This window comes from Camellia sinensis, chromosome 8 (genome assembly GCF_055761805.1).
Source record: "Camellia sinensis isolate YWXY chromosome 8, ASM5576180v1, whole genome shotgun sequence".
NCBI lineage: Eukaryota > Viridiplantae > Streptophyta > Magnoliopsida > Ericales > Theaceae > Camellia > Camellia sinensis.
The window spans coordinates 142949398-142974453 of NC_138968.1; the positions used below are offsets into that span (position 1 = coordinate 142949398).

General features: G+C 35.0%; 2 protein-coding genes across 6 annotated transcripts; one reads left to right on the forward strand and one right to left on the reverse strand.

Annotated features, from left to right (window-relative positions):
• The first annotated feature begins 1257 nt into the window (after nucleotides 1-1257).
• Nucleotides 1258-10670, forward strand: LOC114292429 (uncharacterized). 5 transcript variants are annotated; one of them, XM_028236402.2, is made up of 6 exons: nucleotides 1258-1621; nucleotides 3561-3725; nucleotides 3982-4666; nucleotides 4753-4848; nucleotides 9290-9465; nucleotides 10129-10670. In XM_028236402.2, the coding sequence occupies exons 2-6, from the start codon at nucleotides 3630-3632 to the stop codon at nucleotides 10339-10341; spliced, it is 1266 nt and encodes a 421-aa protein (XP_028092203.2). In that variant the 5' UTR covers nucleotides 1258-1621; nucleotides 3561-3629; the 3' UTR covers nucleotides 10342-10670. The 5 variants fall into 5 exon arrangements, with proteins under 5 accessions (XP_028092203.2, XP_082739772.1, XP_082739774.1 ...); XM_082883646.1 differs by having other exon boundaries at nucleotides 1403-1621; nucleotides 3564-3725; XM_082883648.1 differs by having other exon boundaries at nucleotides 1403-1621; nucleotides 3621-3725.
• A 961-nt stretch (nucleotides 10671-11631) lies between these two features.
• On the reverse strand, nucleotides 11632-14586 carry LOC114292432 (protein trichome birefringence-like 42). Its single transcript, XM_028236405.2, has 4 exons — nucleotides 13778-14586; nucleotides 13476-13650; nucleotides 12637-12821; nucleotides 11632-12538 (listed from the first exon to the last, which is right to left on the reverse strand). Exons 1-4 carry the CDS (start codon nucleotides 14167-14169, stop codon nucleotides 12040-12042), a joined length of 1251 nt encoding a protein of 416 aa, XP_028092206.1. The 5' UTR covers nucleotides 14170-14586; the 3' UTR covers nucleotides 11632-12039.
• Nucleotides 14587-25056: the final 10470 nt, after the last annotated feature.

Here is a 25056-nt window from a genome sequence, read left to right on the forward strand (position 1 = left end):
AGAAATTATGTGCAAACCAAAGAAAAATGGTCAAAAACACAGAGAAATTATTTGGAAAGTCCAGAGAAATTCTATAGAGAGAAGATCTATGGGAGGTCCAGAAAAATTCTCTGGGAAGTGCAGGAAAGAATTTCTTTAGAGAGAAAATCTCTAGAAGGTCCAAAGAAATTTTCAGAATTTCTCTAGAGAGAAAATCTATGGGAGGTCTAGAGAAATTCTCTGGGAAGTACAGAGAAATTAGAATTTCTCTGGAGTGAAAAATCTCTGGGAGGTTCAGAGAAATTTTTAGAATTTCTCTAGAGAGAATTTCTCTGAGAAGGCCAGAGAAATTTTCTAGGTCGAATTTTCTCTAGATCGATATTGAAGGACCTTAGACATTATAAAAATATTTGATGTCTTTTATGTTATAAAATCTTAATACCATGAACCTTCAGAAAAATCCCCATTTTTAACGTGCACTTTTCTACTTTTATTGGCCTTGCTTTTGTGAAATAAGCTTAAAAGTCCAAAATTCTTTTTAAATGGTTATTATGATTTTATTTATATCTTGTGTATCACTATTATCTTGTTGGGAATGATTTGTCTTCAATTAAAAGTATAATTTTATATCAAATAGTTGAGATCTTATCAGTTAGAATTAATAAATGAACATCCCTTTCTTTTAATAAAGATGCTAATTTCTTATTTTATTTATTTTTTCATTCATAATGAATTATATAGCTATATTTTTATAACTATAAAAATAAAAACATATTATTAAATTTCTCAAAAAAAAAAAATCATATGAAATATCATGTTAATTAGAATGTAAGAGCATCACCAACATACTAGGTACATAATATTTGTTAGTCAAAATGCATAGTAAAACTTACTTTTTTCAACTCCAATACACTAGGCATATGATTAGACATTTTATCTCAACTCACATTCACCAGCTACATATAGCTAGTCTTCAAAACTAAGCAAAATATATTTAATTATTAAGATTGTTTTCCTACATCTTTGTTACTAATGTGACATTCTATAAAGTTAATAATATTTAGATGAATAATTAAAATAAAGAACATAATTGAAGTAAAAACATGAAACAATTAATAGGTAAAATAAAAAATATATTTCATAGTAATATTTAAATAGATAAAATACCTATTACCATTAAATATGCTCTAAAAATATAATAATATGTAAAAGAAGTACATATCATAAGTATCTCTATTTCTAGCCGTAATATAATCAAACTTCACCATACCATATGTCATTTAGATTGAAAAACACAAAATTTAATTAATATAATTGTGACATAAAATAATTAAATGTTTCAATCACTAACTTGGATGATTAAAATATTATTACTTCTTATATATTATTTTTATTTTATCGTATTATTGAACACGTGTCGAACAATCAGGTTCAAAGAAACCTAGGTGAACTCGGTCTCTACGTTTTTGATTCTCCTACTCAACACAAAAAACTCTCTCTCTCTCTCTCTCTCTCAAAACTCTTTCTTTGGTATAGTTCTTCCTTTTATCTATTCTCCTTCAAATCCAAAATTGGTTCTGGAATTCACTCCTAATTGTTGATTTCAGAGGTTTTGGCTTCTGGGTATTGATTTCTACCCTACGTAAGTGCCTATACAGTACTTTCTTTTACTGTTCTGTTTTATTTCTATTTATCTCTGTATACGATTTTGTGTTGTTTCTCAGTTATATATTATATTTGGTCTTTTCTCTGTTAACTAATTTATTGATTTTGGAGACTTTGATTGTTTGTGTTGAATTGATTTTTTTTTTTTTTTTTTTTTTTTTTTTTTTTTTTTTTTTTTGGGTACCCCAATTTGGGTTTGAGCAATTTATTTTTCTATATATTGTATTCAGTGAATTGCTTAATGGTTTTTGGTGTACTTTTCGTGATAATTTTGGAGAAGTTTAGTTTTGGGGGAAAAAGGACCTCTTGAAGCCTCACTGTTATGGGCAAGTTAAAGATAACTTGTAGGATATGAAAAGCCTTCAGAGTTATTCCTAACATAAGGGAAAAGTTTTCTGAACATGAATGAATGCTTTAGGGAAATATTGTGTTGTTAAAAGAAAACTTTCCCCTGATCAAAAACTTTCCTCTGATCATAATGGTGCCACTGGTGGATGCCTCTAACAACCACCAAAAAAATGGAAGAAAATAGTAAAAATTGTACCTAATGGTTACATAGTGGTGGGTAGAAGTTAGTTGAAGAGGTGAGGGTACCACCACGCGTATATGGGGCATAATACTTTTGTAATTAGGCGATGTGGTACTTTTCTTTACACCCTCCCTAGTGTGCTTACTCAGCATTTGCTGTGTGTAGGCTAGGGACATGCACCTTACCCATCCTTGGATACTTCGACTCTTATACCATGTTATGATCTTGGGTAAGACTCAACCTCTTGAATTCTACTGAAGACTGTGTAACAGTGAAACAAGTCAGAATATCTAAAGTAGTTCACTTTGTAAACAAACATACCGTTACACGATATTGGGTAAGACTCAACCTTTTGAATTCTATTGAAGACAGTGTAATAGTGAAACAAGTCAGAATATTTAAAGTAGTTCACTTTGTAGACATGTATAACTCCAAACATACGCTCAGCGCAGCTGAAAGCTAGCCCCCACAGTCATCTTTTTAACAGGGTTAAATAATTTTTCAAGCTCCTAAGGAATTAAAAGTAAAATTATCATGATGTACTATGAAGTATGGACACTTCAACTTAGTTGCACTTGTGTTTGACAGTTGTCGTACGCCGACAAGCTTTGGACATGTTGAGTTACGTATTGGACAAGCCACGTGGCATGTCCCATTTTTAACTATTTTTTCTTCTTTCGGACATTTTGGGGACATGTGACAGGCACGCGTGTCCAATGTCTAGAGTGTATGAAGACACAGTTATCTTGCCATGAGCCATAAAAAGAGTCATCATAAATTCATAACCACCACTATGTAAACATGTTGTCTCATATCGATGTTAATCATCACTAAGTAGAATTCCCTCCTTTATTTATTAAGCAATGCAAATAAGTAACATTCTCTCATTTAATTTCTGAATTAGTGTTTGATTGTTGAAATTGTTTTTATTTTTACTTGTAATTGTTATAGGAAAAAACTTGTCTTCTTCTACTCGTGCTAAAACCCACAATTTATAATGTTGATGAAGACAAGCCACTATGATGTAGTGGTTTATGATTGGTAAAATAGTATTTCCTATATTGAATAAGAGTTTAATTTATAGATTGAGTTGTTTTTTCACGTTGAATTGCTATTAGTTTTTCATTATTTTTAGATGTTTGTGGTTGTAATATTCATGTATATAGCAAATAAACATATATAAAAATATTTTTCTTGGTCATATCTTTGTCGTGTCTGTATTATGATTTTTGGAATTTGTCGTATCCTGTGTTGGTGTTGGTGACCGTGTCTGTGTCCATGTTTCTTAGATGACATATTTAGGTTAGGTCAAGGTCTAACTTAATTTGTTTGACCTAACCAACTTAATTTATGCAATCCTGATAGATTTTCATTTGAATTTCTGCAGTAGAGTAGTGCCATCTTGGAGACAGAATCCAATAAAATCACTGGGTCTATTTTCTAGCAGAATCAACATATGATCACTATGGATTTTAATGGTATAGCTTGGGTTGGAAATATATATCAAAAGTTTGAAGCTATGTGCTTGGAGGTGGAAGAAGTTATGTATCAGGTAAACCTATTGCTTTCCCCCTTTCTTTACCATCTGTTTCCTTTTTCCCCACCATTGGTGAAATATGATCCTTTGTTTGAACATGTCTGTCTCTTTGTCTGATGTGAATGTGTTTCATGTAATACCCATTCTCATCATGTGGATGTAGTTATACTAATATGTTAGTTAGTCGCATCTCTGACTATATACACTCGATGAAGTTGGCAATTCTTTTCATCATAATTCAAATTTTGATTTTTTTTTTTTTTTTGGACAGGACACAGTTAAATATGTTGAAAATCAGGTGCAGACGGTTGGCGTAAGTGTCAAAAAGTTTTACTCAGATGTTGTGCAAGATTTGGTTCCTCCATCTTGCATAGATCCTGTGAAAGTAGCTGCTGCTGATTTGTCTCTGAACCCTTATGCTGATTTTGGGATCTATAAGAAACCAAAAGCAAGCATCAAGAAAGGTACTATAAAGCGCGAAAAGGAGGTTACTAAGGATTCAAAAGTGTTTTCTGGTGCGAATACAGACCATAGTTCTTTCAGTGGACTGCACAATGTAGATAGAGGTTTTTATGAACATTCAAATGTGCCTATCAAAAGAAAATCTACAAGGAACAATAATCTGCCATCAGAAATTTTAAGGTCAACCACTCCCCCATCAAAAGATTTGAGCAGGGTGTCATCATGCCATGAAATAGGTGAGAATCATGAAGTAGCATGTGACCAGATTGCTATGATATCGTGTCCAGCTACAGTTGGTGTTACAGGATGTGATACTAGTGTAGCAAAATTTTGTGACAATATTGCTGGCTCAACTGCGTCTAAAGATGATACCTCAATTGATACCCCGAAATCCAAAATGATTTTACCAGTTGAATCTGGTGCTAAGAAAGAAACAAAACTTAGATGTACATCCTCCAACTGTGGGTCTAATGTGTTATCGGCAGAACTAAATGGTGATTATTTCCATCATTAATTTAATTTTAGTTTTTAGATGCGTTCTCTAGCTTCTGTATGGTAACTTTTGCTTTGGAAACTGCAGGCATGAATAGTGGAGTGGTTTCTCTGATAGAGTCATACATTAGTGGTGATCCACATTACAGTGAATCTGCTAGTGAGGACTATTTCTCCCCTACAGGTATTGATGTTTTGCATATTCATGATATGAACTTCTCTATTTTGTTATGACTTTTTATAAAAAAATTTGTGGGAAATGTAATATAGGTTACAAATAAAAAATTGTACGTCTGACCTGAAAAATGGAACCAAAATGATTTCTGAAACTAACTTGAATTCCCTATTCCAGCTAATCAAAATGCCAGTAGATTATAGTATACTAGTAGGTACAACTGCATGTGACGTAGGTTTAGCAGTTTTGGAACCATCAATGATTGGTGAACCAGCAGATCCATTTGCAACTCCAGGAACTAACACTATACTAATACAATGGAAAGTTATTTGAACACTGATCTGGCAAGTTGTCTACCTGTTCAAAATGTAGAACATCAACAGGGCAGAAATTACTAGCTTTGCCGCTTTTCTGAGGATTGGATAGGGCCTTGGAAACACGGATATGGATATGGGATACGGATATGGCGATACGGCAAAATTTGAAAAATTAGGATATGGGTATGGCGGGGGATACGTTCGTAAAAAATATTATTTTTACAATTTTTAGTAATGTAGTATGCAGTGTTTTAAAAGGCGCGCGCGCCTAAGCGTGAGGCGCAATGAGGCGCAGCCTTGCGTTTCAAACAGATTGAGGCGAGGCGCAACACGCAAGGCGCAGCTTAGGCGCTGAGGCGAGGGCTTTTTTTCGAGGCGCAAGGCATGGGCTTCATGGGCTTTACCCATTTTTCTACTCCAATTGTTGATTAAGTGCTTTTTTTTTAGACATGCCCACAGTAATTCAAAACTATTCAATATAAAATGACCAAATGTAGTCATAAGAGAGCAAAAAGTGATAAAAGATTGAATGTTATACTTTATATCTTTTGTTGGATATTATATTTCTAATTTTTAGAAGATTGAATGTTAGGTTTAGAGATTATTAAAAATGGTTATGATTTTTTAAATATTATATATATATTTGTTATGTTGAAAAATTTACCTATTTTATAATTTTGCTTTTCTTTTACCACTTGAGCTTCGCTTTGGTGAGGCGCGTGCTTCGCCTTACGCCTCGCGCCTCGCGCTTAGGCTATAGGAGACTTTATCGCCTCGGTGCGCCTAGAGCCTTTTAAAACATTGATAGTATGCATAAAAATAAAACCTAAAGCAAAAGACAACTTGATAAAAAAGAAAGATTCCTATAAAGCTAAGAGTCTTCAAGGTCAATAGCTTCAACTTGTTCCCCTTCATCAGTGAATATAACAGCTTCTATATCTGGTTCATCAAGAGAAAGACGTGCAATTTTGAGTAAGCCTGCACCCTCCAATGAATCAAAAGCATCTTCACCAACATCCTATGACTTAGTTTCTCCTTCAATGTAATGTCGACTTCTCCTTGATAGGAGACGAAGATTGTTGTGCACAAAAACAAAATCTTCAGCACGTTGTGGTGTCATTTTGTTTCTTTTCATTGAGTGAATAAAAGAGTAGGTGCTCCAATTCCTTTCACAGCATGATGAGGAACATGGCTGGCCAAGCAATTTTAATGGTAAAGATTGAAGCATAGGAGCATGAGACCCATGTGTAAACCACCAAATAAGTGGATTCAATACTCCTATATCAATCTTTGAGTCAAAATCTCTAAACATATCCAAACCTCTTGAAAACTTGGCATATTCCACATTTCCACATTTACAACCCTTCTCTCTTTTAAATTTAGAAAGTATTTCTTGAAGCACTTGTTTCTCATACTTGAAATTTCTTCATCCCTATGAGGAGGGACACGATTCGGATTTTCATTAAGCCGCGTTGAACTATAATACCTAGATTACAACATTAGAAAGTTTCAAAATTAAATTATATTATTCATATTAAAAGACAAATGTGAACAAAGAAATCTAATTAGTAAGAGTATGAATTAAGTTATTACCTCGAATTCAAAGAATGTGCAAGGCAATGAAGAGGAGAGTTACTTTTGGCCCACCTCTCAACTAGTGTATTGTGCACAATGAAATAAAAGATTGATTCCTTATCATCTAGCTTCCCTTCATACCTAAAGATGCTTGCCTTCACCTTTTCAACCATGGTGTCCCACATTTCATAGACTAAGTGAAGACATGGTTTGTCAGTGTCACAAAACCTAAGCATCTCATAGATAGGCAATGTAAAAGACAAAATGTAATCAATCTTATCCCACCACACATCATTCAATAATTTTTCCTTCACAGATGCTGCTTTCCCAACATTATCTTCTTTGTAAGAAACCCACTGGTCACTAATAACCATTGATTGGAGGCCACGCTTTATAAGTTTAAAACTTTTGAGAATGACAATGGTAGATGCAAAACGTGTGTCCGCAATAGCAACCAACTTCAAGGGTACGAATTCATCGAAAATAGCTAGCCGCATGGAATGGTTCATGATGAAGTTTTTGATAAACATCACATCATCAACACAAAGTGTGATTCAATGACATTCATCATAAGCAAAAGCAGTACCCCCTGTCTCCTTTGGAGCACAAATATTCTTAAGAGCAAGATTCAATGTGTGAACTACACATGTTGTCCAAAAGATACTCGAGTACTTACTTTCAATAAGTAAACCAGCTGCACTACACTTGGGAGCATTATCTGTAATGACTTGAATGACATTTTGATGTCCAACTTCTTCAATTGCTTGACTAATTAAGTTGGAAATAAAAACTTGTCTTTTTGCTCACCTTCACAATTAACAGCTTTCAAGAACACTGCCCCAGCTTATGATGCTCCCATAAAATTAATAACGGGTCTTTGAGAATCAGTCCATCTATCTAAAACAATACTCAATCCCTTTTCCTTCCATGATGCTCTAGTTGGCTCCAACAACCTCTCTACATTAGCCCTTTCTTTTTGAAGCAATGTAGTCCTTAACAATTTATAACCAGGTGGTACATAACTAGGAATTGAATTGTTGGCAGCAAATTGAAAAGAACTAACATAATATGGGTTCCTTGATAAATGAAAAGGTAACCCTGCTGAATAAAATATGCGAGCAATCTCAGAATGCAATTGTTCCCGAATAACAGGGTTGAATGCCTTTTCTAGAGCAGAAGTTCCAGTAGCCTTTCTTTTTCTTGGCTCATACCCTTCCATCTTAAATCCTCCAGTATCTAAAGACCCTGAACCTGTTGAAATAGATTGGCAAGTGAAAGGTGGTAAAGGAACTTTTTTAGGCATAGCTATCTTTGACCTCTTCTCGGCTTCTTCAATTTTCCTTTGCATTTCAGTAAGGTGTTGCGGAGTCACTTTGGGGCACACTTTAATTCCATTGCCAGAAAGTTTTAACAAATGTGCTTTGATCCTAAAGTATGAACCCTTGTACTCATTTTGACAGTAATTGCATTTAAACTTGGTATTACCACCTCTTTCTCCCATTTTTTCCAGTTTTGTAACATAACACCAAAGAGGAGCATGATCATCTTCTTCCATTGGTGTACCACTTGTTGAACCTAAACTTCCCGTACTCGAACTCATTTTCTAAAAATTATAAATTTGGTAAAGAAATAAAACAAAACATTTATGTAGTTATCTTTTGACATGAACATAAAAAAAAATTCAGCAATTCAATTAAATTTCAACAATTCAATTCAATTAAATTCAGCAATTCAATTAAATCTCTTAAATCTTTAAAGAGATAGTCTGTAACAAGTTACTGAAGGGAAAACATAAATTAACATTGAGCAGAAGATGTAACACAGGTAAAGAAAAAAATAATTCAAAAGTAAATTTCTGGTTACTATTTAACAGGATTGGAATAGAGTAAATATACCTCGGATTAGGATTGCCTTTCAGCTTACCTGCAAAAAAAAGGAAAAAAATAAAATAAAAGAGTGAGATTGAGCGAGAGGGAGAAACAGAGAGAGTGAGATTGAGCGAGAGAGACAGAGAGATCGAGCGAGAGAGAGAGAGAGAGAGAGTGAGTGAGATCGAGCGAGAGGGACAGAAAGAGGGAGCGAGAGGGAGAGGGAGATGGCTCACCTTGATCTCCTCCTCCTCCTCCTCCTCCTCCTCCTCCTCCCTGCTGTTTGATTGATTTTTTTTGTTTTATTTTATATTACTTTTGTTATTTTACATTTTGACCCAATTATAAGTTTTTAAAATTATTTTTTCGCCCTGCCGTATCCCAAAAGTATCCCAAGCGTATCCCTGAAGTATTCTCGCGTATCCCAAATGTATCCAAAATTCAAAAAATTTAAAAAAAAATTGGGATACTTCTTTGCCGTATTTGATACGTATCCCGCCGTATCGGACGCATATCCGTATCCGACATGCGTACGGGGGCCATTTCGGAGTATCCGTGCTTCATAGGATAGGGCACTAACTCATGTTTATACCATGTACAATATCTGTGGTACTAATTGCCACTTCTTTCTGAAGTCACCTATTGTTAATTTTTTTAATTCTATCAACTGATGTTGATGAATCTCCACAGGAAGATCAGGTGACTGTAATATAGATGTGATCGAGAATGACGATTGTATAGTCGATCTAGAGATAGAAACCATTGAACAAGTTGAGGAGTCAAAGCTGGAAGAAACTTGTGTATTGGTGGACAGAGAAAACTTTTCTCATGTCACTTGCACAAAAGATAAACCTCGGTCATACAAGGTACTCTCTCTCTCTCTCTCTCTCTATATATATATATATATATATATTTATTTATATGAAGCATGGATACAAATATGACAATACGACAAAATCTAAAAAAATAGGATGTAATTATGGTCATGATACATTGATTTTTTCCATTTTTTTATTTATAAAGTCTTAGTATTATTTTATACATGAGCTCAAAGAATGGGAACTCATTATCTAGGAATTAGATAGTTTTAGAGCTCAAAGAGTAATGAGAAATCATTAACTAGATATATACTGTATATTTTCCAGTGGATAGTTAATTTGACAAAATCTAAAATAGTAGAGTATTACTTTAATCTCACTATTTTTTTCTTCGGTAAGAAATAAGAAAATATTGAAAACTATTCTTATATATATTCTAACAATTATACTCTAATACTATGCAAAAATAATTACAATTTTAATTTCATAGTAGTTTGGATATGAGACCTAGAGTGTTCGAAAAGTAATTAATACTTTTTAAAATTAACATTAAGTATCGGATGCGTTTATGAAATATTAGATATGTATCTACGAGTATCCTAGGAGTATGAGTATCCAACACGGGTATGATATGGATACAGCTCCTTTTTAGTAGTATCCATTCTTCAATCTCTCTCTCTTCATTGTCATTGACCAAATTTCCCCTTTTAGAAAAAGATCCAGAAAGCTCTATCTTCAAAGAGATCAGCAAGAAAGCAGGAGTACAAACAGCTTGCAGTACAACATGGAGATATTGATGTAGGTTCAAATCAAGGAAGTGCAGAGATTGTGATGCTTACACATACCACGGATGCAGATGCAGATGCAGATGCAAAGAAACCACCATCTCATGGCGTTTGTGAATCTGAGTGGGAGCTTCTCTAGATACCACTGCTCGAGAAGGCCTTTGTAAATAAACATTCCACTTGACTGTATCTATTGGCCACTCCTCGGAGATCAAGTGGATAAGGTACTATGCTGGATATGAAAAAGGGCATCTAAGTTTATCCTTCAGAACAATTAGAGTGAAGTGGGTAAAATAGAAAAATAACCGCCCTCTTAGTGTTTTAATTAATCAACAATTTATAATATGTTGAATCCCATGGATGTAATACGGCTTGTTACATGCCGCTTTACCATATAAGATGCAAACATATTCAAAGTTACTGTTTCTGCTCTGTTCTCGATGTATGAATTTCCCTGTTCTTATTTAAGATTGTCTTTGTTCTTATTGGTTCCTTTTTGTTGCCGTTAAAAGTGAAAATTTTCTAGGTTGGTTAATGAATATTGCTGAACCTGAAGATTGTCTGCATATATTTCATTTATTTATTTTCAAGCATTTATTTCATTCATTTATTTTCTAGCACTGAATCCTAGTTAAGAGTTGCATATGCTTCTAATGAGTTGTTGACAACAGGGTATTTGATGAAAATTGTTGCTAAGAATTTCATTTGGGTCAGATATCTGGCTTGGCATGTTGGTTTGAAGTTGAGCGAACCCTGTGATGTAAACGAGATTTTATGATTTTTATATTTTTATTTTATTTTTTTTGGTTTTAGTATTTTATTAGGAATTTTCTAGTTTAGTATAGAACTGTAGAATTATTATTATGTTTCTTAAATTGTGTAGATACAGCTGGTTTCCTGTTTTTGTAGTTTCTTGTCCTACAAGTATTAGATTTATTACAAATAATGGTTGTTAGCCTTAGGAAAACACTAGTTTTGGAAATTAATCACTTTGCTTGGTTTGGATTTTCTAAAAACACTTTTTAAAAAAATTTATTTTCTTATTTTTCGTATTTTTTTTTGTTTTGATTGAATTTTTTAAATATTTTAAGTATTTTTTTTAAAAATTTTTAGACACATATAACGTAAGTATACTTAAAAAGTACAATTTCGTGATTTTTTTTTTAAAATTCACTAAATATCAAAAATGCAAAAAAAAATATTAAAATTCAGTATATTTTTCGTATTTTTGTGTATTTATTAATTTTTTGAAATATTTTTTCACAAATATTTTACTTTTTAAATATATTTAAGTAAGGTGTATCTAAAAAAGTAAAAAAATGCTTAAAATTTTAATAATATTTACTAGAAATAAAAAAAACACGAAAAATAAAAAATTCAATTTTAAAAAAACTGAATTTAAAAAATTAAAACTAAACACACTGAATATAATTTCAAATTTATGCTCATTTTTCTAACCTTGGATATTTTTGAAAATCAACCATTGTCAAGCCTTTATTCTCGTGAATTATTTGTAAACCAATGAGTTTAGAGAAAAATCTTAATTATGATATTCTCTTTTGAATCAATGATTTATAAGATTATCAATGAGTTTAGAGAAGAATCTTAATTATGATTTTCTCTTTGAGTCAATGGTTTATAAGATCGCTACTTCTACACATTCCGGCTATATTAGTCAGCCTGGCCACTAAGGTGTGTGTGTGTGGATCTTGGATTTGAGGAAGAAATTGTGGAGGAAAAAAAAAAGGGGAAAAATGAGATCCAAACATAGGCTAGAAATGGTCCAAAGCAATTCAATTGTTGGATTATGTTTCCTTAGATATCCAGTAACAGAGGCTCAAACCAGCCCATGTGAGGAACTACCAGCACCAGTGTCTCTAGAGGTGTTAAAGACCAAAAGAGCATACAATAGCCTGTTCCATGTATCTGGCAGTCCAGGCAGGCACCAGTGGCTGCAATCGACAACCGGTTGTTGCTTCTCTTTTTTTGCCACATACACCGTCGGATGTGCATCTCTCCTGTATTCCGACAGCTTCGTGATGTTCAAGTACTTTACCGGTGTTTTCATTCCTCTGATTGTCCTCTCAACAACCTCTATCACTGGCTTTGGAAATGAATCTCCTGCATAGGACTCCTCATCCATGATGGGTAGTGTCACATTGTAACACCAATACTTCCCTTTGTGTTCCGGAGAAATACTCCTGAAAAACACAATTGTTTTTGTGGAGTCGACATTGTCATCAATCCATTGAGCCCAAGTTTTCATACCCATCTCAACTGCTGATTCTATATCCATCTCTTTGGCCAATTCTCCCCTGTATCCAAACAAGTCCCACCTGCAATTTTTTCCCCCATTGGACAAACTTGTCAAATACAAAATGACTGAGAATTTATGAAACTCAATTGTTATTTGAACTAAATTTGCCGGACTTACGCCCTAAACTTGCCGCGGTGCACCCACCAGTGACCGGTGTTAAATACCATGATATCAGCACCTCGCCAACGCTCAGCCGAGGTGACAAGTTTGTCTAGCCTTAGAACTTTAGTGCCATTGGCTTGGCTTGTGTCTAGTTGCACCAGAAATGGGCTCCAATGGAATTCCACAGAACAGTTATAGTCCTGTAATTAAAAATCAGAAAAAATGTCTTTTTGAACGTTGTAACCTATATGTAGAATGAGTCAGTATGTCTGTCCCAATCTCCTCTATGCCAATCCTTTAGGAAGTATAGGTGCGGATACAAATACGGGTATGCTACGAATGTACTGATACAACTTGTCTCATTTTTTTGTTTTTAATAATTTGTAGAAGTACATGACATATAACAGTTAAAAATCAAATGTAAAAAGTAATTAAATATTTTTGAAAAATAGAACCCCAAGTATTATTTTCTATGTTTTTGATAATTATAAAAATACCTCAATATTTTTTGAAAATTATATTTATGCCCCAAAGTATATGAAAAATGCACACAGAGTATTTCGTGTGCCAGATACATATTTTACATGCTCGTTACTGGCTAGGTACCTAATACTCGTATACAATAGTATTTTTGAAATACTTCCGCTTCAAATGCAGGTAATGCTCCTTCCCACATAATAATTAGAAAAGACAGAGAGACTCGTGTGTGTGTGATAGAGAGGTTCTTTAAGACATGGGACAAGAAAGGAAAGATTCTAGAGACAGGTTTATGACTAAGTAGACATTCATTGCATGGAAGACCGAGAAAAGGAAGGAACAAAAGTAGAAGTATGGATATGAAACAGATTTTTCACCTTTGCCACAAAGAGTTTGTGGAGACCATTTTGAACATGTATATGGGCTCTTGAGGATGGAATAACAGAATAAAGGAGGCAAGCAAGAGACTCCCATTGGTTTCTGTTGAGGGAGTCTCCAACTACAATCACCCTCTTCCCTCTAAGCCTCTCTAACAAGTCTTTCCCATCAAACCTATCAATCAAACCAACCTATCCATATCACCTTCAAGTTCAAGTTCAAGTTCAAGTTTGACTACATGTATATATAATCACAAGAAGAAGAACGTCAATCAAGTTATAAAAAATAAAAAGAAGCTTACCTAGGAATCTCACAGTCGTTGGCTTCCCAACTCCAATTCTCGTAGTCAAAATCTGGCCGTCCATTTCTCTGGCAGCTTACTTGATCACCAATGAATGGACACTGAAATTCATCGTATAGTGGTGGGCTGTCAATTGGCTTGTAAACCCATCTCCCATCGAAGATATTGCAATGGCCTATGCTTTTAGTTCCGTTTATAGGTTTCCCATTTTCAATGAAGCTTGATGGTTCCAGGGACGATATTATGTTTGTTGTATTTTTGTTTTGAAAAGCGAGGAGTCTAACACTGTTGTGGTTTTCGTTAAGACAGAGCATTAGGATGAAGCAGCCTATGATGCTAGCAAATGCACAAAGCTTCCATTTCTGTTTAATGGTGGAACTACTGGTTTCCATGGCTGTGACTTTGAGATTTTTGAATTTTATTTATTTATTTATTTTTCTGGTACAAGGTAAAGAAGAGAGAAGAGAAACACGGGGTATGTTGTGAGGTTAGTTTAGATTTGTATTAGTTAAAGATTAAGTGTGACTTGGCTGTGGAGCAGGTAAAAAATGGATTTGGACTGAATGAAAAACCAGTGAACTAAAGTCATGTGAGTTGGTAAACCCCCGCATCAAATGAAAATGATAAATTGTTAATTACCTGAGAAACATCTTGACTTGGTTGTGGTTTTATTTTATGGGATGAGTTTGGGGTAGATATGCAAGCATGTAAAAGTTGTTTATGTTGGAGAAAATTCTAGTCTTACAAAATTTCTATTATGGGGTTGGGGGTTAGATATGGATCAAAGCATGTAAGTTGTTTATGTTAGTGAAAATTCAGAGTCTTACAAAATATTTATACTAGTAGTATGCTGCCAACCACATTATTCATTTAATTATATGTATTAATTTTTAATATTATATATATTAATTGTGTCCATCACTATCAATTTTTTTTTTTTAATTATCAAAATTAAACTTACCGCAATCAATTATCACTGTTGATCGTGTTTATTTACAATCACTAGATCATTTTCATTATCAATGTTTGCATAATTTTTAAAATTCAACTTGATAACATTTTGCCTTCACCATTGTCAATTTTTTATTTTATTTTATTATTTTTATTTATTTTTTATTAAATTAGACATGAAGCTTCAAAATGTTCTATGCATCTCTATAACCACATGATGATTTTTATTATTGTTGTCTATCGATGGTATTGATCACCTCAATCGTTGATTTTTTTATTTTTTTATATTTTTTATTAAAATTCAGCTCATTAATGTTGATTATCACCATTAATAATTAAATTATGAAGAAATTAACAGAATTGTAAATAAAAATTAGGTGTAATTATGGAAAAAAAACTATAATTTTTATTAAATTTAAGGGCTAAAATATTAATTTTCCTTCGGTTATATATAATAAAAATAGATAAATAATTTAAATTAAAAATAAATTAAAAGATTATAATTTAAATTGATAAAATTAAAAATTAAAAACATTTATTATAAGGGTCAAACTTAGATTTTTTTTAGTTTGATTTGTTTATCATCCAAAAATATTACATTTGTTGATGATAAACAAATCAAACTGGTACCAATTCTGTACAAATGATGATTCAGCCCCAAACTCCACCAAATAAGCACTTTTTTTTTTATCAAAAATGTCTAAGACCCTTTCTTTTCCCCCGCCCCCTTTGACCCCCCTCTCTCTCTCTCTCATTGGTTGGTTTTTTTGTGTTTTTTGGTTTTCCTTATCCTGCAATCACCACCTGTCACATGTGTTGGCGGTGGTGATTGGAGGGGTTTCCATCACTCCTCTTAAACAAATATGTGACACCTTCTGATGAAATCAAATACGGTAAATCACAAATAAACCCCTGGGGTTTTAAAGTATAGATTACCCTTTGTAGTTTGAAAAATTATAAATACCTAGATCAAAATTAGACTTAACGTAATCAATTATCACTGTTGATCGTGTTTATTTACAATCACTAGATCATTTTCATTATCAATGTTTGCATAATTTTCAAAATTCAACTTGATAACATTTTGCCTTCACCATTGTCAATTCATTTTTCATTTATCAAATTAGACATGACGCTTGATAATGTTCTATGCATCTCTACAACCACATGGTGATTTTTATTATTGTTGCCTATTGATGGTATTGATTACCTCTACCATTGATTTTTCAAAACATTTTTTTTATTAAAATTCAACTCATTAATTTTTAATATTATATATATATATATATATTAATTGTTTCCATCATTATCAATTTTTTTTTTTATAATCCAAATTAAACTTAACGCAATCAATTATCATTGTTGACCGTGTTTACAATGACTAGATCATTTACATTGTCAATTTTTTATGGGAAAATTATTGATAAATTTCATTTAGAAGTGTTTTAACTCAATAAGTTCATGAAGTAATTTTTTAACTCATTTAGTCCCATGTATGTATAGTTTTATTCCATAAAGTCATTTTTCTTGATTTATACTATTTTCTTGGACACTTATGTCCTTATATTTAATTTTGATACCCTTATAAATATTTTTTGAACGGTTAGCAATTTTATGATGCGAATATTCATATTTTAAAATTCACATTGGTAGGAATGTAAAATTGGCCCGTGGGCGGCCCGAAACCCGCCCGCGAGCCGGGGCGGTCCCGACCCGTTGACAATGTGAATATTCACATTGACATGTTAACATTCACATTAATAGGAGTGTAAAATTAGCCTGCGTCCCGTGGCGGCGCGAAACCCGCCCGCGGCCCATGGGCAGGACCGGCCCGGCCCGTTGACAATGTGAATATTCACATTGACATGTTAACATTCACATTGATAAGAGTGTAAAATTGGCCCATAACCAGTGGGCGGCCCGAAACCCGACCGTAGCCCGAGGCGGGCTTGGCTCGACCCGTGACATTGTGAATATTTACATTGACATGTTAACATTAACATTGATAGGAGTGTAAAATTTGCCCGCTGCCCGAAGCTTGGCTGCGGCCCAGGCTAGGCCCGACCTAGCCCGTTGAGAATATGAATATTTACATTGACATGTTAACATGCACATTGATAGGAATGTAGATTTGGCCCGCGGCCCGTGGGCTGCCCGAAGCCTGCCCACGGCTTGGTGTAGGCTCATTTGGGTCAGGGCCCGAGTCGATGGGTCAAGCCTCGGGTCGGGCCGATGGGTCTGGGCCTAGCCTCAGGCTTGGGTCGGGCTTGGGCGGGCCTAGCCATTTTTTTTAATTCTTTTTAATTTTTTCTATCAAAATTTTATTATTTTCCACAAAAAAAGACATTGCGCCTCGGGCGGGCTAGGCCTCTGACCGAGCCTTGAATGGGCCTTAAGCGGGCTGATGGGCCGGGCCGGGCTTCAAAGTGATGGCCTAGGCCCTAGCCTAGGGTCTCGGACATGCTCGGGCTCGGACCCAAACGAGCCTGCCCCGGGCCTTGGGCGGGCTTCGGGCAGCCCACGAGCCGCGAGCTAATTCTATATTCCTATCAATGTACATGTTAACATGTCAATGTGAATATTCACATTGTCAACGGGCCGGACCGGGCCTACCCCGGGCCACGAGCAAGCTTCGGGCAACGGGCAAATTTTACACTCCTATCAATGTTAATGTTAACATGTCAATGTGAATATTCATATTGTCACGGGTCGGGCCAAGCCCGCCCCGGGCTGGCGTCGGGCTTCGGGCCGCCCACGGGGTGCGGGCTAATTTTACATTCTTATCAATGTGAATGTTAACATGTCAATGTGAATATTCACATTGTCAACAGGCCGGACCGGGTCCGCCCCGGGCCGCGCCACGAGCCGTGGGCGGGTTTCGGGCAGCCACGATGCGTGGGCTAATTTTAAACTCCTATCAATGTGAATGTTAACATGTCAATGTGAATATTCACATTGTCAACGGGCCGGGCCGGCCCCGGGCCGCGGGCGGGCTTTTGGCTACCCATGGGCCGCAGGCCAATTTTATGCTCTTATCAATGTGAATGTTAACATGTCAATGTGAATATTCACATTGTCAACGGGCCGCCACGGGCCCGCCCTGAGACGTCCATGGACCGTGGGCGGGTTTCGCGCCGCCACGGGACGCAGGCCAATTTTACACTCCTATTAATGTGAATGTTAACATGTCAATGTGAATATTCACATTGTCAATGGGCCGGGCCAATTTTATATTCTTATCAAAGTGAATGTTAACATGTCAATGTGAATATTCACATTGTCAACAGGCCGGGCCGGGCTCGCCCCGGGCCGCCCACGGGCCGTGGGCGGGTTTCGGGCAGCCACGAGGCGCGGACTAATTTTAAACTCCTATTAGTGTGAATGTTAACATGTCAATGTGAATATTCACATTGTCCACGGGCCGGGCCCGCCCGGGGCCGCGGCTGGGCTTTTGGCTACCCATGGGCCGCGGGCCAATTTTATACTCTTAACAATGTGAATATTCACATTGGCATATGAATATTCACATTGTCAACAGGCTGCCCCGGGCCGCCCATGGGCCGTTGGCGAGTTTCGCGCTGCCACGGGACGCGGGCCAATTTTATACTTCTATTAATGTGAATATTAACATGTCAATGTGAATATTCACATTGTCAACGGGCCGGGCCCGCCCGGCCCGACTCGAACTTTTCCGGGCACCCACGAGGTTCGACATGGGCCAGGCGCCTACACATTGACGATATGAACATTCACATTGACGGTGTGAACATTCACATTAAGGGTATTTTGGTAATTATGTCACCCATAAGACTTATTGAAACATAAGAAAATAATGTGAACTAAATGGAATATAAGTAGATGAAAATGATATTTTGGGCTTCTTATCTCAAATAGGACCTAATGGAATAGTCAAAAAGAATATGGGTTGGATGGAATAAAGGTCTTAGAAAGTGGATTTATCAAAAAAGCTCCCATTTTTTATTTTATTTTATTTTATTATTTTTATTTATTTTTTATTAAATTAGACATGAAGCTTCAAAATGTTCTATGCATCTCTATAACCACATGATGATTTTTATTATTGTTGTCTATCGATGGTATTGATCACCTCAATCGTTGATTTTTTTTTAATTTATATTTTTTATTAAAATTCAGCTCATTAATGTTGATTATCACCATTAATAATTAAATTATGAAGAAATTAACAGAATTGTAAATAAAAATTAGGTGTAATTATGGAAAAAAACTATAATTTTTATTAAATTTAAGGGCTAAAATATTAATTTTCCGTCGGTTATATATAATAAAAATAGATAAATAATTTAAATTAAAAATAAATTAAAAGATTATAATTTAAATTGATAAAATTAAAAATTAAAAACATTTATTATAAGGGTCAAACTTAGATTTTTTTTCGTTTGATTTGTTTATCATCCAAAAATATTACATTTGTTGAGGATAAACAAATCAAACTGGTACCAATTCTGTACAAATGATGATTCAGCCCCAAACTCCACCAAATAAGCACTTTTTTTTATCAAAAATGTCTAAGATCACTTTTTTTCCCCCACCCCCTTTGACCCCTCCTCTCTCTCTCATTGGTTGGTTTTTTTGTATTTTTTGGTTTTCTTTGTCCTGCAATCACCACCTGCCACATGTGTTGGGGGTGGTGATTGGAGGGGTTTCCATCACTCCTCTTAAACAAATATGTGACACCTTCTGAGGAAATTAAATACGGTAAATCACAAATAAACCCCCTGAGGTTTTAAAGTATAGATTACCCTTTGTAGTTTGAAAAATTATAAATACCTAGATCAAAATTAAACTTAACGTAATCAATTATCACTGTTGATCGTGTTTATTTACAATCACTAGATCATTTTCATTATCAATGTTTGCATAATTTTCAAAATTCAACTTGATAACATTTTGCCTTCACCATTGTCAATTCATTTTTCATTTATCAAATTAAACATGACGCTTGATAATGTTCAATGCATCTCTACAACCACATGGTGATTTTTGTTATTGTTGCCTATTGATGGTATTGATCACCTCTATCATTGATTTTTAAAACATTTTTTTTATTAAAATTCAACTCATTAATTTTTAATATTATATATATATATATATATATATATTAATTGTTTCCATCATTATCAATTTTTTTTTTTTATAATCCAAATTAAACTTAACGCTATCAATTATCATTGTTGACCGTGTTTACAATGACTAGATCATTTACATTGTCAATTTTTTATGGGAAAATTATTGATAAATTCTATTTAGTAGTGTTTTAATTCAATAAGTCTATGAAGGAATTTTTTAACCCATTTAGTCTCATATATGTATAGTTTTATTCCATAAAATCATTTTTCTTGATTTACACTATTTTCTTAGACACTTATACCCTTATATTTAATTTTGATACCCTTATAAATATTTTTTGAACGGTTAGCAATTTTATGATGTGAACATGCATATTTTAAAATTCACATTGGTAGGAATGTAAAATTGACCCATGGGCGGCCCGAAACCTACTCGCGAGCCGGAGCGGTCTCGGCCCGTTGATAATGTGAATATTCACATTGACATGTTAACATTCACATTAATAGGAGTGTAAAATTGGCCTGAGTCCCGTGGCGGCGCGAAACCCGCCCGCAGCCCATGGGCGGCTCGGGGCGGGACCGGCCCGGCCCGGCCCGTTGACAATGTGAATATTCACATTGACATGTTAACATTCACATTGATAAGAGTATAAAATTGGCTCGCGGTCTATGGGCGGCCAAAAGCTCAACCGCGGCCCGGAGCAGGCCCGGCCCGTTGACAATGTGAATATTCACATTGATATATTAACATTCACATTGATAGGAGTGTAAAATTAGCCCGTGCCCCGTGGCTGCCCGAAACTCGCCCACGGCCCGTGGGCAGCCCGGGGCGGGCCCGGCCCAGCCTGTTAACAATGTGAATATTCACATTGACATGTTAACATTCACATTGATAAGAGTATAAAATTGGCCAGCGGTCCAAGGCGGGCCCGACCCGGCCCGTTGACAATGTGAATATTCACATTGACATGTTAACATTCACATTGATAAGAGTGTAAAATTGGCCCGTAGCCCGTGGACGGCCCGAAACCCGACCGTAGCCGTAGGCGGGCTTAGCCCGACCCGTGACATTGTGAATATTCACATTGACATGTTAACATTAACATTGATAGGAGTGTAAAATTTGCCCGCTGCCCGAAGTTTGGCCACGGCCCAGGGTAGGCCCGGCCTAGCCCGTTGACAATATGAATATTCACATTAGCATGTTAACATGCACATTGATAGGAATGTAGAATTGGCCCGTGGCCCGTGGGCTGCCCGAAGCCTGCCCACGGCCTGGGGCAGGCTCGTTTGGGCCCGGGCCCAAGCCCGTGAGTCAAGCCTTGGGTTGGGCCGATGGGCCTGGGCCTAGCCTCAGGCTTGGGTCGGGCTTGGGCGGGCCTAGCCATTTTTTTTAATTCTTTTTAATTTTTTCTACCAAAATTTTATTATTTTCCAAAAAAAAAGACATTGTGCCTCGGGCGGGCTGGGCCTCGGACCGAGCCTTGAAAGGGCCTTAAGCGGGCTGATGGGATAGGCCGGGCTTCAAAGTGATGGCCTAGGCCCTAGCCTAGGGTCTCGGACATGCTCGGGCCCAGACCCAAACGAGCCTGCCCTGGGCCGTGGGCGAGTTTCGGGCAGCCCACGGGCCGCGGGCTAATTCTATATTCCTATCAATGTGCATGTTAACATGTCAATGTGAATATTCACATTGTCAACGGGCCGGGCCGGCCGCGGGCGGGCTTTTGGCTACCCATGGGCCGCGGGCCAATTTTATACTCTTATCAATGTGAATGTTAACATGTCAATGTGAATATTCACATTGTCAACAGGCCGCCACGGGCCCGCCCCGAGACGCCCATGGGCCGTGGGCGGGTTTCGCGCCGCCACGGGACACAGGCCAATTTTACACTCCTATTAATGTGAATGTTAACATGTCAATGTGAATATTCACATTGTCAACCGGCTGGGCCAATTTTATACTCTTATCAAAGTGAATGTTAACATGTCAATGTGAATATTGACATTGTCAACAGGCCGGGCCGGGCTCTCCCCGGGCCGCCCACGGGTCGTGGGCGGGTTTCGGGCAGCCACGAGGCGTGAACTAATTTTAAACTCCTATTAGTGTGAATGTTAACATGTCAATGTGAATATTCACATTGTCAACGGGCCGGGCCGGGCTCGCCCGGGGCCATGGGCAGGCTTTTGGCTGCCCATGGGCTGCGGGCCAATTTTATACTCTTATCAATGTGAATGTTAACATGTAAATGTGAATATTCACATTGTCAACGGGCCGTCCCAGGCCGCCCATGGGCCGTTGGCGGGTTTCGCGCCGCCATGGGACGCGGGCCAATTTTACACTCCTATTAATGTGAATATTCACATTGTCAACGGGCCGGGCCCGCCCGGCCCGACTCAAACTTTTCCGGCCACCCACGAGGATCGACATGAGCCAGGCGCCTACACATTGACGATATGAACATTCACATTGACGGTGTGAACATTCACATTAGGGGTATTTTGGTAATTCTGTCACCCATAGGACTTATTGAAACATAAGAAAGTAATGTGAACTAAATGGAACATAAGTAGATCAAAATGGTATTTTGGTCTTTTTATCTCAAATAGGACCTAATGGAATAGTCAAAAAGAATATGGGTTGGATGGAATAAAGGTCTTAGAAAGTGGATTTATCAAAAAAGCTCCCATTTTTTATTTTATTTTATTTTAATATTTTTATTTATTTTTTATTAAATTAGACATGAAGCTTCAAAATGTTCTATGCATCTCTATAACCACATGATGATTTTTATTATTGTTGTCTATCGATGGTATTGATCACCTCAATCGTTGATTTTTTTTTTATTTATATTTTTTATTAAAATTCAGCTCATTAATGTTGATTATCACCATTAATAATTAAATTATGAAGAAATTAACAGAATTGTAAATAAAAATTAGGTGTAATTATGGAAAAAAAAAACTATAATTTTTATTAAATTTAAGGGCTAAAATATTAATTTTCCTTCGGTTATATATAATAAAAATAGATAAATAATTTAAATTAAAAATAAATTAAAAGATTATAATTTAAATTGATAAAATTAAAAATTAAAAACATTTATTATAAGGTTCAAACTTAGATTTTTTTTTAATTTTTTTTAGTTTGATTTATTTATCATCCAAAAATATTACATTTGTTGATGATAAACAAATCAAACTGGTACCAATTCTGTACAAATGATGATTCAGCCCCAAACTCCACCAAATAAGCACTTTTTTTTTTATCAAAAATGTCTAAGACTCCTTTTTTTTCCCACCTTTGACCCCTTCTCTCTCTCTCTCGTTGGTTTGTTTTTTTGTGTTTTTGGTTTTCCCTTGTCCTCCAATCACCACCTGCCACATGTGTGTGGGGTGGTGGGGGTGATTGGAGGGGTTTCCATCACTCCTCTTAAACAAATATGTGACACCTTCTGATGAAATTAAATATGGTAAATCACAAATAATCCCCATGAGGTTTGTTTAAAGTATAGATTACTCTTTGTAGTTTGAAAAATTATAAATACTTAGATCAAAATTAAACTTAACGTAATCAATTATCATTGTTGATCGTGTTTATTTACAATCACTAGATCATTTTCATTATCAATGTTTGCATAATTTTCAAAATTCAACTTGATAACATTTTGCCTTCACCATTGTCAATTCATTTTTCATTTATCAAATTAGACATGACGCTTGATAATGTTCTATGCATCTCTACAACCACATGGTGATTTTTATTATTGTTGCCTATTGATGGTATTGATCACCTCTATCATTGATTTTTTAAAATATTTTTTTTATTAAAATTCAACTCATTAATTTTTAGTATTATATATATATATATATTTTAATTGTTTCCATCATTATCAATTTTTTTTTTTTATAATCCAAATTAAACTTAACGCAATCAATTATCATTGTTGACCGTGTTTACAATGACTAGATCATTTACATTATCAATGTTTGCAGAATTTTTAAAATTCAACTCGATAACATTTTGCCTTCACCATTGTCAATTTTTTATTTTATTTTATTATTTTTATTTATTTTTTATTAAATTAGACATGAAGCTTGAAAATGTTCTATGCATCTCTATAACCACATGATGATTTTTATTATTGTTGTCTATCGATGGTATTGATCACCTCAATCGTTGATTTTTTTTTATTTATATTTTTTATTAAAATTCAACTCATTAATGTTGATTATCACCATTAATAATTAAATTATGAAGAAATTAACAGAATTGTAAATAAAAATTAGGTGTAATTATGGAAAAAAAAACTATAATTTTTATTAAATTTAAGGACTAAAATATTAATTTTCCTTTGGTTATATTTAATAAAAATAGATAAATAATTTAAATTAAAAATAAATTAAAAGATTATAATTTAAATTGATAAAATTAAAAATTAAAAACATTTATTATAAGGGTCAAACTTAGATTTTTTTTAAATTTTTTTTAGTTTGATTTGTTTATCATCCAAAAATATTACATTTGTTGATGATAAACAAATCAAACTGGTACCAATTCTGTACAAATGATGATTCAGCCCCAAACTCCACCAAATAAGCACTTTTTTTTTTTTTATCAAAAATGCCTAAGACCCTTTTTTTTTCCGACCCCTTTTGACCCCCTCTCTCTCTCTCTCATTGGTTGGTTTTTTTGTTTTTTTTTTGTTTCCCTTGTTCTCCAATCACCACCTGTCACATGTGTGTGGGGGGGAGAGGGGGGTGGTGGGGGTGGTGATTAGAGGGGTCTCCATCACTCCTCTTAAACAAATATGTGATACCTTCTGATGAAATTAAATATGGTAAATCACAAATAAACCCCCTGAGGTTTGTTTAAAGTATAGATTGCCCTTTGTAGTTTGAAAAATTATAAATACCTCATTGGTAAAAAAATTTATTTAACAGAATTAACTAAAAAAAAAGAAATTCATAATTGCTCTCCTATACAATAATAAAATTACATAAATTATTAATTGAAACATATTTATAACATTATTAAAAATTATTAATTGACTTGATGATTTATTAATAAAAGGACAGATTTGTTATGAAATTAAAAGATTCAGGGAGTAGAATGTAATTTTCAAAACCACAAAACCGATTTATATTTTAATCAAATCTCAAAAAATATATTTATAATTTATCCAATTAAAAATTATAGCATGTAGTATACACTTTTACTAA